General features: G+C 42.6%; 1 protein-coding gene across 6 annotated transcripts; it reads left to right on the top strand.

Moving 5' to 3' along the window:
• The first annotated feature begins 131 nt into the window (after positions 1-131).
• On the top strand, positions 132-15,461 carry LOC129473366 (histone H2A type 1-C). 6 transcript variants are annotated; one of them, XM_063632791.1, is made up of 3 exons: positions 132-757; positions 3,700-3,766; positions 14,252-15,461. In XM_063632791.1, the coding sequence occupies exon 1, from the start codon at positions 241-243 to the stop codon at positions 631-633; it is 393 nt and encodes a 130-aa protein (XP_063488861.1). In that variant the 5' UTR covers positions 132-240; the 3' UTR covers positions 634-757; positions 3,700-3,766; positions 14,252-15,461. The 6 variants fall into 6 exon arrangements, with proteins under 6 accessions (XP_063488861.1, XP_055119774.1, XP_055119773.1 ...); XM_055263799.2 differs by having other exon boundaries at positions 173-757; positions 3,703-3,766; XM_055263798.2 differs by having other exon boundaries at positions 173-2,612; positions 3,703-3,766.
• Positions 15,462-15,733: the final 272 nt, after the last annotated feature.

Below are 15,733 nucleotides of genomic sequence, written 5' to 3'. Positions count from 1 at the left end.
CTTAGTTAATTGGAAGACAAACTGCAGAGTTGTCATCCGTGGGCAGAGCTATGCAAATGAGGTATGAAAGTACAGCTTTTCTATTGGCTACCTGACTAGCATTTGCTACCGACCAATCAAAAAGTCGGATTTACTCCCCAGGAACTACCTATAAAAGCAGCCATGTTTTACATATTTCTCGATTTTGTTTGTTTTCTCGTGAGCTTCGGCCGCTGGTTTTGGTAATTTTGTCTGATTGCGATGTCTGGACGTGGTAAGCAGGGAGGCAAAGCTCGTGCCAAAGCGAAATCCCGCTCTTCTCGCGCTGGTCTCCAGTTCCCGGTGGGCCGAGTGCACCGCCTGCTCCGCAAAGGCAACTACGCAGAGCGGGTTGGGGCAGGCGCGCCAGTATACCTGGCGGCGGTGTTGGAGTACCTGACCGCCGAGATCCTGGAGCTGGCCGGCAACGCGGCCCGCGACAACAAGAAGACCCGTATCATCCCGCGCCACTTGCAGCTGGCCATTCGCAACGACGAGGAGCTCAACAAACTGCTAGGCCGGGTGACAATTGCTCAGGGCGGCGTCCTTCCTAACATCCAGGCCGTGCTTCTGCCTAAGAAGACCGAGAGTCACCACAAGGCCAAGGGCAAGTGATTTGACAGGCATCTGAGCTCCCGGAAACGCTATCAAACCCAAAGGCTCTTTTCAGAGCCCCCCTACCGTTTCAAAGGAAGAGCTAACCTCACTGCTTGTACATAGAAGGAAAAAAGGTACTAAGGTAAGTTGGTAAGTTAATTTTATGCTAACCTGGAACAAGGTGTATTCTTGCTTTTCGGTTTTTTTGGGGAGCGCCGTTACTAAAGGTTGGTCTGTTTGTATGTAATAGGTCAGTTATGGATCTAATGTTCGCACGTACTATCATACTCTAACGAAATATTCTAGTTAACGTTTTGTAAGATCGACCATAGTTAGTGCCTAACAGTTTACACGCAGGGATGCCTTGTGATCTAAAAGCTTTGTTCTGATTACTTTAAAAATGTCAGTTGAAGGCAAAACTAACGTGTTGGCAACCTTGTTCGATCCTCCACTAGTCCTCCGTCTATTTCCTCAATTTAGGCTGTACGCAACCTCACTTTCTTAAATCTGAGACAGGTTCCATTCCTGCTGAAGTGCAGAGTGTCTTTAAAAGTTAACCAGGGAGTGTGAAAGGTGTCTGTAAAAAACAGACTAATGTCCCTAATGTAGAACGATGCCTGACATGCAACTTACTCTTGTATTTTAAGCGGCTCAAGCGTCTGGGTTGCCATTACAGGCAGAAAAGGAAATAGAGTGGGGCATGTGGCCACTCAAAAACCTTTGCTTTCTGCTCACCCCTCTAATCCTACCACTTTGGGAGGCCGAGGGGCCTGATTACCTGAGGTCACGAGTTCGACACCAGCCTGGCCAACATGGTGAAACCCCTCTCTACTAAAAAAATAAATAAAAAAAGTCAGGCGTGGTGGCACATACCTTGTAATCCCAGCTACTCTTGAGGCTGACGCAGGAGAGTCGCTTGAGCCTGGGAGGCGGAGGTTGTAGTAAGCCGAGATCGTGCCACTGCCCTCCAGCCTGGGCAACAGTGAGACACCGTCCCCTCAAAAAACCTTTGCTTCTTGGGATCTGGTAACAGCTGCCCCACCCACAAGAAATGGAGATCTGGGACCATGGACAAATTTCTAGAGACCTATTTTCCTGGATTCTGTGAATCTCGCCGAGGTTTTCTTCCGGATCTCGGTTTCTGCAGTTTGTTTGCTTGCTTTTTTGAAACGGAGTTTTGCTCTTGTTGCCCAAGCTGGAATGCAGTGGCGCGATCTCGGCTCACTGCATGCAAACTCCGCCTCCCGGGTTCAGACGACTCTCCTGCCTCAGCCTCAGCCTCCCTAGTAGATGGGATTACAGGCGCCCGCCACCAGTAGAAACGGAGTTGCACCAGGTTAGCCGGGCTGGTCTCGAATTCCTGACCTCAGGTGATCCGCCGGCCTCTGCCTACCAAAGTGCTGGGATTACAGGCGTGAGCCACCGCGCCCGGCCGGTTTCTGCTTTGATCGGAATTAAGTGGACAGGAAAGTCTAGGTGGGCTAAGTCTTGCCTACGCATCAGCTCCCAGCTGCTCAGACTGGCCAAACAGACCCAGTCGTTTAGTCTAACGCTTCTGGAACTCCACTGAAGCGTTTTGCATTGTTTCGTTTGGAGCCTTCAAATCCGAATGTGTGGCAGGAGATAATAATCCTAGCAGAAGCTGTTTACCGCTGACGCGCCTCCCACTTCCCAGATACTGATACCGGGTCGGGGCGGATCCAGCCTTTTCCGCTCTTCCCTCCCTTCACCCCCTCCTTTCCCTACAACTACCCTCAAAGGAAAAGGGTTGGATGTCCCATTTGGGTGAAAACAAAGTGGCATAAAAGCAAATGATCACCTTTGATAGCCACGTATTAGAATTTTCCGAGGGTATTTTTAAATTACAACGATTCTAATGGGCAGCTGGGCTGAGAATCATCAGATTTGAAGGTCTGGTTTCCACATGGCTCTTGGGCTGAGAAGACCGGATTTTCCCCGTCAGCATTTCCTGTATGTCCGAGAACTTGGAACCTAAGGTTAGAATTGCCTTATGGGCCTTGGAATCCTTTTTATTCCCAGGCCAAATTGCCTTTTATTCCAGCTCCCAATCGGTATGTGACGTTGGCCTAGGGCTTAATCTCTTCCTGCCTTCATCTCTTCCTTGTATGCTTTTGCTCACCTTGAAATGAAAAGAACCTGGCTCAGCAAGTGTAGATTCTGAAATCAAAAAACAGGCTGAATAAGATAGATGGTTTATTAGACACTACTGTGTGCCAGGCACATTTCATGAGCTTCCAGTATGTTAATTCATTTAATCCAACAACCTAAGAGATAGGTTTTATCCTTATTCCGAATTTTGAGATGAGCAAACTAAGAAACAGCTTAAAGAACTTGTCCAAGTTCCAAGGCCAGGAAAACAGTACTTATAACAGCTGGCTATTCTATAACCACACCTCCTTAAGAGATTATTGTCAGAAAAATAGAAAGAGCAAAACATCCATACATAATGGGTAAACTGTCCACATACTAGAATGTTACTAATGGCTTTCTAACTTCTGAATAATTTAAGGGAAGGAGGAAAGGTAATTTTCCCCAGGGAATCTACATGAAGAGGTAAATCTTGACAATGTATTAACACTGTAAACCCAGGGAAAGAAAAGCCAGTACAATTTTTATTTAGGGTGTGGCAGATAAAACAAGGGGACAGGTGAGAAGATGGCTCAGTAAAAAGCTACAAGACTTGGTGCAACTGACTTTGGTGAGAAAAGGAGAGAGAGAAAACTTGAATTTCAATTTTTCTCTCTGGGCTCCAATAACAAGATTTTGTATTTGGTCTATTTAGTAGTGAATGATACATTGTGTTAAGTTTGTTAACCTAGAGGCTTTCATCTAAAGCAATACTTGAGATGTAGACCCCCTCTTATTCGATTACTGATAATCAGCATAGAACTTGGCATACAAGAGACACTTGGTTGTTGGGCATTGAGAAAATGTTGAACTGAATGAATCAATGACTAGACAGCCAGGAAGCACTTTGTTCTAGAGAGTCGGTTTATTACTAAGGAAGACATTAAGTATTAAACATTAGACTAATAGGTTGCAAATGGTGTTTTCTCTTTCCAGTAGAAAATGTCTTCTGAGGCTGGTCTGGTGTCTCACATCTGTAATCCCAGCACTTGGGGAGACTGAGGTGAGTAGATCACGTGAGGTCAGGAGTTTGAGACCAGCCTGGCCAACATGGTGAAACCCCGTCTCTAATAATACTACACAAGCTAGTCAGGCGTGGCGGTGTTCACCTGTAGGCGCCTGTAGTCCCAGCAGCGCCTGTAGTCCCAGCTACTGAGACTGAGGCAGAAGAATCACTTGAACCCAGGAGGTGGAGGTTGTAGTGAGCCGAGATCGTGCCACTGCACTCCAGCCTGGGCGACAAAATGAAATTCTATCTCAAAAAAAAACCAACCCCATCTCTACTAAAAAATACAAAAATTAGCTGGGCCTGCTAGGGCACGCCTGTAGTCCCAGCTACTCGGGAGGCTGAGGCAAAAGAATCACTTGAATATAGGAGGGGGAGGTTGCAGTGAGCCGAGATGGCACCACTGCACTCCAGCCTGGGCGACAGAGTGAGGCTGTCTCAAAAAGCAAACAAACAAAAATAACAACAACAACAAAAAAGAAAATATATTCCGAAAATCCAAATTGCATTTGGCAGTTTGTTCTGGGAGCTTGAGAGACATAGAAGGTGCCAGTTAACCAGTTCTTACCTAAGAGGTACTGCTAAGAGCCTAGTCCCTAGGAAAAGGACATTCCTCATAGCTCTGTCCTGTCTCCTTATCTCCAAAATACTTTACCTTCTACTTTGAAATGCCACTGTTACATTCAAAAGCCCTAGTTACTTCTGGGGAAAATTATCTATTGAGCAATGAATTTCGGTAGCTTCAATTGGATTCCAACTCTTGAGCAAGTTTTCATCTACCTTGCCTGAATGGCCCTGGGGAGGACTATTTAAATTGAGGCAAGTGGATGAGGATGCTAAACCTAGAGGTCTCCCAATTACCAAAGGCACCTGGGCACCAGGGACAAAAGTTTATCTCAGGAATTTACTGAGATGTGAGGCTGAGATAAAATCATATTTCGGTACATAAGGTATCCTGAACAAAGCAGATCAGTTTAACACAAAGTCAACAATTGTAATTTCCCTTTTAAAATTTCCAAATCTATGTAGCAATATCCTTTAATTCATTCATCATCTCTATTCACTTTTTGTATTCTGTAAATCATTTGAACTCTTTTATAAGAATTATATTTTCCCCTTGAGGTCACAAAAAAAAAGTATTAGAAATTTTAGGCCGGGCGCGGTGGCTCACGCCTGTAATCCCAGCGCTTTGGGAGGCCGAGGCGGGTGGATCACGAGGTCAGGAGATAGAGACCATCCTGGCTAACACGGTGAAACCCCGTCTCTACTAAAAGTACAAAAAATTAGCCGGGCGAGGTGGCGGGTGCCTATAGTCCCAGCTACTGTGGGGGCTGAGGCAGGAGAATGGCGTGAACCCCAGGGGGTGGAGCCTGCGGTGAGCCGAGATCGCGCCACTGCACTCCAGCCTGTGCGACAGCGAGACTCCGTCTCAAAAAAAAAAAAAAAAAAAAGTATTAGAAATTTTATAACCAATTTTTAAAAATAATATTTTAAGGTTAAATACAAACCTTCTAAAGTTTTGTCATCTGTTGATCCTAAATTGTAATTATAAATTTATATATTCTTGTTAAATATAATGCATGTGTGTTACAAGATTATTAGCAATTTGAGAATTTCCCATGCATATTGGAGATGAGCAAATGGAATAAGGTTTCATATGTAGTGACAGGATTCTCTATTTTATTTCAATACTTAATATTGTACCAAACCAAGTAAGAGGAGCATCATGAGAAAATGTACTAAAGGACAGTCATTACCTATATTTACACCTAGAAAAGAAAACTATATTATTGATAAACTGATAAATCTTATTTATTTATTATTTTGCTCTGTCATCCAGGTTGGAGTGTACTGGTGCGATTTCCACTCATTGCAACCTCCTGCTCCCAGGTTCAAGCAATTCTACCTCAGCCTCCCTAGTAACTGGAACTACAGGTGTGCACCATCACGCCCAGCTAATTTTTATATTTATAGTAGAGACAGGGTTTCACCATGTTGGCCAGCCTGGTCTCAAACTCCTGACCTCAGGTGATATGCCCACCTCAACCTCTCAAAGTGCTAGGATTACAGGTGTGAGCCACCGTGCCCAGCCTGATAAATCTATATTAAAAAGAATAGATATAACCATTGCACCTTCAACAGAAATTGGAATATGGCACATTGATTTCAAAACAAAATGAATTCTTTGGCATTGAATTAGTGTACTCATGTTGAAGAAATGTCAGAACTTCATTGGCTGTTATATTATATTACAGTTGTTTGTTTGAGTTGTAGTTTGGGCGCAGAGTAAAGGAACCAACATGTCTTAGGATTTAGAACTTGTGCACATTGCCTACAGTTGAAAGAAGAAAGTGTGCTAAATTCCAGCCTCTTTGGTATGTGGTTGGGACGTAAAGTTTTACCACATCCTTCATTGTCTTAGCCTACTCAGGCTGCCATAACAAAATAACAGAGACTGGATGGCTTAAACAACAGAATCTTTTTTTCCATATCTAAGAGGCTTGGAACAGAAATTCGCTTTCTCACAGTTTTGGAGACGGAAAGTTTAAGATCAAGGTGCCAACATAGTTTATGGTGAGAATCTGTTCCTGACTTACAGATGGCTGCCGTCTCACTGTGTTTATATGGTGTTTCCTTGGTGCCTGAGTGGAGAGTGAGCTCTAAGTGTCTCATCTTCTGTAAGGACACCAGCCCCAATGGGATTAGGGCCCTATCCTATGATCTTTAGTTTTATGTACCCCCTAAAGGCCCAATCTCCAAATACAGTCACACTGGGGTTTAGGGTTTTAATAAATGAATTTTGCGGGACACAGTTTAGTCCATAACATTCTGTCCGTGACCTGCCAAAACATATGTCCTTCTCCCATACAAGATAAATTTATTTCATCCCGGCCTGCACCGTGGCTCACGCCTGTAATCCCAGCACTTTGGGAAGCCAAGGCGGGCGGATCACAAAGTCAAGAGATTGAGACCATTCTGGCTAACACGGTGAAACGTCATCTCTACTAAAATAAAAAAAAAATTAGCCGGGCATGGTGGCGGGCGCCTGTAGTCCCAGCTACTCTGGAGGCTGAGACATGAGAATGGCATAAACCTGGGAGGCGGAGCTTGCAGTGAGCCGAGATGGCGCCACTGAACTCCAGCCTGGGCGACAGAGCTAGACTCCGTCTCAAAAAAAAAAACAAAAAAATTATTCCATCCCAAAAGCCCCCTGAAAGTCTTAACTCATTCTAGCATCAATTCTAAAGTTCAAAGTGTCATCTAAAAAATCATCTAAATCAGGTTATGGATGAGACTCAATGTGTGATTCATCCAGAGACAAAATTCCTTTCTAGCTTTGAATGTGTGAAACCAGAAATGTTACATGCTTCTAAGGTACAATGGTGAAACAGGCATAATAGACATTCCCATTAGAAAATGGAGAAACAGGAAAGAAGGAAGGTGTAATGTGTCCTAATCAAGTCCAAAACCTGGCAAGGCAAATTCTGTTAGGTCTTAAGAAAAACTCTCTTTGGCTTGATGCCCTAACTTCCAGGCCCAGTGGTGTGTCAGTGTCACCTCTGGCTCTGTGGTTGGCCTACTCCATCTGCCCTGCCTGAAGTCTCGGTCTTTCAGTTTGGTGGGGTCCCATCCAGGCAGCCATCTGTGAGGGACTCTCCCACACAGTTTTGCAGGGCATCTTTGAAACTCAGGTAGAGTCAGCCTTGACTACATGTTCCCACCTCCACCCTATCCCATCTGTACTCTCTGAGTCTGAGATCAAAGTGGCAGCCCTGGTGGCTCCTGCCTGTAATCCCAGCACTTTGGGAGGCCGATGAGAATGGATCACTGGAGGTCAGGAGTTCCAGACTAGCCTGGCCAACATAGGGAAACCCTATCTCTACTAAAAATACAAAAATTAGCTGGGCGTGGTGGCAGGTGCGCTACTTGGGAGGCTACAGATTTAGAGCCTGTAATCCCAGCTACTCGGGAGTCTAAGGCAAGAGAATCCCTTGAACCTGGGAGGTGGAGACTGCAGTGAGCTGAGATCACACCACTGCCCTACAGCCTGGGTGACAGTGAGACTGCCTCAAGAAAAAACAAAAAAGAGTCAGTCCTAGTGATCTTGTAAGTTGCCTTTGGTGGGTCAGTCTTTCCTTTTCTTAAAGAATAGTACACATTGACAGCCAAGTAGCTCTATGATCCTGTTCTATAGAATTCAAAAAGTCGACAACCTTGCTTTGTTCCTTCTGTTTTCTCTGCCTATGTTAGTTTAAATTGGCAGTGTCTCTGCTGGAATAATCCCATCTCTCTTCCTGGCTTCTGCTGAGTTGGCTGATTAAATCCTTGGGTCACACCCGTTATCTCTTTATCAAATGGTTGTTCAGGCTAGGCTCAATGTTTCACGCCTGTAATCCCAACACTTTGGGAGACTGAGGAGGGCAGATCACTTGAGCTCAGGAGTTAGAGACCAGCCTAGGCAACATGTCAAAACCCCATCTCTATAAACAACAACAAAAAATTAGCTAGGGTGTGGTGATGCATACCTGTAGTCCCAGCTACTTAGGAGGCTGAGGTGGGAGGATTGCTTGAGCCTGAAGGCAAAGGTTGCACTGAACTGAGATTGTGCCACTGCACTCCAGCCTGGATGACATAGCCAGATCCTGTCTCAAAAAAAAGAAAAGATGGTTCAACCATACCTCTTCAAGAAAAGCTTTCTCAATTTTTACAATATAGATTGAGAAATCTATCCCAAATCTCCAAGTTCTGATTGTGTTTTGCTTAAAAATTCCTTCTTTATTTAGGCTCTTTCCTCTCACATTTTACTATAAGCAATAAGGAGGACCTAAATCACACCTTCAATACTTTGCTTAGACATCTCTTCTGGTAAATATCCAGTTTCACTGCTTATAAGTTCTTTCCAGTAAACACTAGAGCGTAATTCAGCCAAGTTCTTGACACATTATAACAAGAACAGCGATTTCTACAGTTTCCAATAACCTGTCCCTCATTTTCATCTGAGACCTCACTAGAGTTGACTTTAATGTCCATATATATGTATATATATGTATGTATATATATACACATATATATATATATTTTTTTTTTGGGTGGGGGGTACGGAGTCTTGCTCCGTCTCCCAGGCTGGAGTGCGGTGGTGTGATCTTGGCTAACTGCAACCTCCACCCCCCGGGTTTAAGCGATTCTTCAGCCTCAGCCTCCCGAGTAGCAGGGACCACAGGAGCGCATCACCATGCCCAGCTAATTTTTGTATTTTTAGTAGAGACAGGGTTTCGCCATATTGGCCAGCCTGGTCTCAAACTCCCGACCTCATGATCTGTGCCCTCAGCCTCCCAAAATGCTGAGATTACAGGCATGAGCCACCACGCATGGCCTAATGTCCATATTTTAACCAACATATTTAATATTCTATTCATGATCGTTATAAATCTAAGTTTCTATGAAAAGAGAAGTTTCTCTCCAGCTCTCTTCCTTTCTGAGCCTTTGCCAGAATTGCCTTTAATGTCCATATTTCTATCAATAGTCCCTTCACAATTGGCTTTTTCTAGTATGAACCTCAAACTCTTCCAGCCTTTAGCCATCACCAATTTCCAAAGCCACTTCCCCATGTTCAGGTATTTGTTGTTGCAGCATCCCACGCCTGGGTACCAAAACCTTAGTCAGCTTGGGCTGCCATAACAAAATACTACAGACTGGTGGCTTAAACGATAGACATTTATTTTCTAACAATTCTGCAGGCTGGAAGTCTAAGATCCAAGTTGCCAGCATAGTCAGTTTCTGGTGAGGATCTCTTCCTGGCTTAAATTATTTCACAGACACCAGGCAGATAACCATATCCATTCTTTCTTGTATTTGTTAATAATCAGAGCTAAAAGTGTAGGGCTCTAAATTTACACTTCAGCAAATTGTTCTGTCATTAAGTATTCACCTCAAAATGACCAGACTGTACTGTGCTCTAAATTTTAGAAACTTGGAGCTTGGCTCTGGTACCTAGTCTTTGTTCTGTCTCATTAATGGCTTCATCAATACTACAGTTCCAAAGACTATCTATATGCAGTAAACTTCCAATTTCACATCTCCAGCCTGACCTTTTTTCTGAAATGCAAATGTGTGTAGCCACATTTTTTCACTTGACATCTCCATTTAGAACTCTAATAGGTCTTACACCCTAAACACTTCCAAGACACAGGAATAAATGTGCTCCTTAAGCCTGTTATCCCTTGCAGTTCTCCCCAGTTCAATAACTGACACTACCATTTACTCAAATCAACATTCTAAGAGTGTCACTTGCTACATTTCCTTCATCTCTACAAATCCAAAGTATCTGTGAGTCACGTCACCTACATATTCAATACATGCAATAATTCATTCTCCATACTCCTTACCATGACTTGAGGGCCCACTCAGTGACCACCTCTGGCCTCTGTTCACCTCTTCTGTTCTCCTTTGCTGTTCCAGCCACGCTGGGTCTCTTCACATCAAGCAGCTAAGCTCTGCTCATTTAAGACATTTACCTTCTTGGCCTCAATCTCTGAAATGCCTGTTTGATTTTTCTTCTGGTGAGCTCATTTTCACTCATCAGGTCTCAGCTCTGTTTCACACAAGGCTATTTAAAATAGACCTAGCTAAATGGATTAAAAATCTGAGAATATGAAATAAATATCAGATGACATTTTAGGAGACCCTTTATATACCTAATTTGTGTGTGTGTGTGTGTGTGTGTGTGTTTGGAAATGGTAGTGGGAGGGTGTCATTACTAAGTGAGGTGAAACACAAGCCATATAGGAAAGGACACAGACTAGTTAGGTCCAAAAGTGGTTTAAGACAGAATATATGTAAAGAGAGTTGTAGAAAGAGCAATAAATTGGGATAAAGGATTTCCAAAACATACAGGGTTAGTAACCTCAATTTACAAGGACAAACTGCAAAACGTTAGTAAAAAGGCAAACAACATAATATAAAAAATGATTAAATGATATTTTATATCATATATTAAATTCATATGGCCAATACATATGAAAAACAAACAAAAAACTTCCCTAATAATTCAAAATTATGCATATTAATACAACAAAGGGATACTTTTTTTTTGTTTTTTTTGAGACAGTCTTGCTCAGGTACCCAGGCTGGAGTGCAGTGGCACGATCTCAGCTCACCGCAACCTCCACCCCCTGGGTTCAAGCGATTCTCCTGCCTCAGCCTCCCAAGTAGCTGGGACTACAGGCGCCTGCTACCACGCTCAGCTAATTTTTGTATTTTTATTAGAGATGGTGTTTTACCATGTTGGTTAGCCAGGATGGTCTCGGTCTCTTGACCTTGTGATCCGCCCGCCTCAGCCTCCCAAAGTGCTGTGATTACAGGCGTGAACCACTGCACCTGGCCTAATTTTTGTATTATTAGTAGAGATGGGGTTTCCCCATGTTGGCCAGTCTGGTGTCGAACTCCTCCTGACCTCAGATGATCTACCTACTTCAGGCTCCCAAAGTGCTGGGATTATAGGCATGAGCCACTGCGCCCAGCCTGGGGTACCATTTCTTACCTATGAATAGACAACCACTAAAGCCAGTATACTCAGGACTGCAAAGGATGAGGAAGAATTGCCATTATCATATAGTTTTTCATAACTTTTCCTGGCAACGTCTATTAAATTGTATTAATAGACATTTGGAAAGGGAGAGTGTCAACAATCTAGAATAAAGGCCCCACTAGGTAAGGTTACATATGTAAGGACTCTCAAAACTGTCACAAGAGGTCGGGCGCGATGGCTCATGCCTGTAATCCTAGCATTTTGGGAGGCTGAGGCGGGTGGATCACTTGAGGTCAGCGGTTTGAGACCCGCCTGGCCAACATGGTTAAAACCTATCTCTACTAAAAATACAATAATTAGCCATGCATGGTGGCAGATGCCTGTAATCCCAGCCACTCGGTAGGCTGAGGCACGAGAATAGCTTGAACCCAAGAGGCAGAGGTTACAGTGAGCCGAGCTCGCACCACTCCAGCCTGGGCAACAGAGTGAGACTCCATCTCAAAACAAAACAAAAAAACTACTCAAAACTGTAGTAAGAAAAAAAAAAAAACCCTAATTATACATGTAAAACATTTAAATAACTATAAATAAGAATACTGTTGACATAGACATCCATTTATACTATGGAATGTTAGCAGCTACCCGAAACAATAATCCGGTGAAACAAAATCACACACACAACTGATGAGAGTAAATAGAGAACCGTATGGAAGAAAACATATCACATTAATTATCTCAGAGCTGAAACTAAGTTGGTGCAAAAGTAATTGTGGTTCTTACTATTACTTTCACTGGCAAAAACTGCAATTACTTTTGTACCAGCCTAATTGAATGGGGTAAGAGGTTAAACCTTTATAAACATCTCTGTGTGAACTGTTAAAATGAGCAAGTATATATTTTTTAAAGTATAAAGAGAGAAAGTAAGCTTTCTCCATTTCCCACCTCAAATTATGTTCTATCACTCATCCTGTTTATATTCTTTCAAATGCAGTTTGAAGTTTTATTTATCAGATTCCTTGTTGTTTGCCTCTTTCCATTAAACCTAGCTCCACAAAGTAGAGACCTGGTCTATTCATTCACTGTTATGTCCCAGCATCTAGCAGAGGGCCTGACACTTAGTGGGAACGCAAGTATCTGGTAAATAAACCAGAGAATAGATATTTTTTAGCCCAGAAAGCTGTTTCACTGCACAGAGTGTGATTATCTGAATTTCTGTATAAAAATGTCTATTTAAATCATTGTTAATACATTACCTACTCACCTTACCCAGCTACCAGGAACACTGTGAAGTTTAGAATTACACCCCATTTGTTTTCCACACTCTTACCATTTTCCCAGTTTCTGCACTAACCTCTCCAGACATCATGTATACTGATAATTCTAAGTTGTCTAGATTGTTAATTCTTTTAAGGGCCTGTTCTCTGCTAGCTGGCATCATGCATAAAATAATTATCTTTAATATGCTCTGGGTCTAGGGTTAATAGATATTTGCTTAAAATCATGGAAAGAAAATGGTCACACAGCTGGTGTGTGTGATCAAATTTGTGCTGTTTCATCCACTTAATGTTTACTTTGTAATAATGGAATCTCCCAGCTTTTATCTTCCTTCCTTCCTTCCTTCCTTCCTTCCTTCCTTCCTCCCTCCCTCCCTGCCTCCCTTACTTTCTTGACAGAGTCTAGCTCTGTTGCCCAGGCCGGAGTGCAGTGGTGTGATCTCAGCTCACTGCAACCTCTGCCTCCTGGGTTCAAGTGATTCTCCTGCCTCAGCCTCCCAAGTAGCTAGGATTACAGGTGCATGCTGCCACACCTGGCTAGTTTTTGTATTTTTAGTAAAGACAGAGTTTCAGATGTTGGCCAGGCTGGTCTCCAACACCAGGCCTCAAGTGATCCGCCTGCCTTGGCCTCCCAAATTGCTGGGATTGACAGGCCTCAGCCACTGTGCCCGACCCCAACTTTTATATTCTAATGCTGAGATGATTCAGCATTAGAATAATCTTACCTGCTAGGATAAGTTTGTTGAAGAATTTTACCTTACCTTGTACCCTTTACCTTCACATCTACCTGTACCCTGGCCCTTCACATCGTTTCCATATAATAAATCTTCAGTAAATACAGGGTAAAAAACTCAGAATGATTATGTTGACAGCAAAACATGTTTGTGCAGAAATGGAGTAGTCACTATCTAAGCTACAGAGACTTAGGAGTGTATTCCTGAGTTACATATCATTTTAACCATCACTGGATCTTAAATCCCAGTTGCTAAATTGAAGGGGGGAGATACATTACTCTTTTTAGAGCTTTGCTCTCCGATACAGTAACCGTTAGCCACATGTGATATTTTAAATTTAAATAATTAAGTCAAAAATTCAGTTTCCTCAGTCTCACCACATTTCAAGTTGCTAGTGTCTACTGTATTGGATACACAGACATAGAACATGTCTATCATCACAGAAAATTCTACTGGATTGCACTGGGCTAGGTACTTTTTGTGCCCCTGGGCTAATAAGTTCAAGTGCACTTAACTAGCTTCCTCCAAGTGGAATCAGAGGATAAATTTACTATACAAAATACAGGACACCCAATTATATTTGAATTTCAAACAGGCAACAAATAATTGCTTAAGTATGCCCCTCACTGCACACCAAAACATTACATGAGACATCCTATACATTAAAATATATATATATGCTGTATATTTGAAATTCAGATTTAGCTGAACATTCAGTATTTTTAATGTACCAAATCTGGCAGCCCTATCTGAAGAGCAAAACTGGAGTGTCTAGCCTGGATAGGTCCTTTTACACCATGGGGAGTTATTTGAGGAATTGAGAAGGGCTGTGGTACCTGTAAAGAAGCTAACTCATGAAGAAAAGGATCTGTAAGTTTTTCTGTATGCGTAAGGAAGGCCAAGAAAGAGGTTTCCAGATATATTTACTTTTTCTTCTCTCTCTTAGGTTGCAAAAGCTTCTCATTTCAGAGAGATGCCAGGATCCTGAGTGCCTGCCAAACTTACCAATTCTAAGAATTAAGTGGATGGATGGCATCAATGTTCCTACATTACTGATTGATTCTGCATCCGCAAATTTTTTTGTTAAAAACATACTACATCGTGTGGGGAGATAAGGAGGGTAAAATGAAGAGAAAGAATATTGAGGGGAAGTTCTTCAGAATACAAAATGTGTTTAATTTTTTAAATAAGTATAACATTTACAGGGTTCAAACGATGTGAAGTAAAGAGGTATATATAAAGAATCCACCCCTCAACTTACCCAGGTGATCACTTTTCTTTTTCTTGTGTATCTGCCCAGTATTCATTCCTGCTGATATCAGTCAATAATGAATGATACGTGTTATCTTCACTTTTTTCATCCTTGGTCAAGTAGCAGACTGTATACACTTTTCTGCACTTGCCGTTTTTATAACAATCTATCTTGGAGAACTTTCCCTATGAGAACATACAGAGCTTCCTGTACACAGTTGCATGTACTACATTATGCAAATGCATTATATTTTATGTAACCTGTCCACTGTTGGTAGCCACTTGAGTTGTTTTAGCCTTTTGCTATCAAACAGTTCTGGGATGATTTACCTTGATTTACTGCAAAATTGAAATTGCTCTGCTATTCTGCTGGAATGGTGGTAAGTGAACTGAAAATTCCAGTCACTCTTGGGCTAGACTCAAGGTTCTTAAAAACTATGTGGCCATCACCAAATTAGTTATTTTGAACCTTAACTTCTTCACCTCTAAAATGGAGGTAATACTTACCTTAGGTGGCTATGAGAATGAAGATCATGTGTATGAATTGTTTGGTGCTCTAAAGAACAGCACAAATAAAATTGGGCCGGGCGCGGTGGCTCAAGCCTGTAATCCCAGCACTTTGGGAGGCCGAGGCGGGTGGATCACGAGGTCAGGAGATCGAGACCATCCTGGCTAACACAGTGAAACTCCGTCTCTACTAAAAAATACAAAAAATTAGCCGGGCGTGTTGGCGGGCGCCTGTGGTCCCAGCTACTCGGGAGGCTGAGGCAGGAGAATGGCGTGAACCCAGGAGGTGGAGGTTGTGGTGAGCCGAGATCGCGCCACTGCACTCCAGCCTGGGGGACAGAGAAAGACTCCGTCTCAAAAAAAAAAAACAAATAAAATTATTTTATTTTCAAATTTAATTCTAATTGTACTATGTGTAATTTCTTAATTTTGAAATAATTTTATTTGTAATTGCATAATCTTATTTAATGTATAATGTATACATTGTAATAGAAACAGATTTCCCAAATTCCAGCCTGGCGTGAGGTAATAAAAGGTAACGCAAAGGGAGAGGAAAGCATGTGCCATTAATTTTCTGCCTAGGACACCTCCCTGGTTAAATTGATATTTCCTCCCTTCCTTGCATAATGATTAGGAAACACATCCCCCTGACCTGCCTGCCCTATTTTGC

This window comes from Symphalangus syndactylus, chromosome 23 (genome assembly GCF_028878055.3).
Source record: "Symphalangus syndactylus isolate Jambi chromosome 23, NHGRI_mSymSyn1-v2.1_pri, whole genome shotgun sequence".
In the NCBI taxonomy this organism is placed as follows: Eukaryota; Metazoa; Chordata; class Mammalia; order Primates; family Hylobatidae; genus Symphalangus; species Symphalangus syndactylus.
The sequence above is the reverse complement of the archived record's forward strand: the minus strand, read 5'-3'. Positions and strand labels throughout refer to the sequence as shown.

What these genes read in the sequence shown, in the direction of transcription:
- LOC129473366 (XM_063632791.1), top strand. Translation starts at nt 241, where the DNA reads ATGTCTGGACGTGGTAAGCAGGGAGGCAAAGCTCGTGCCAAAGCGAAA.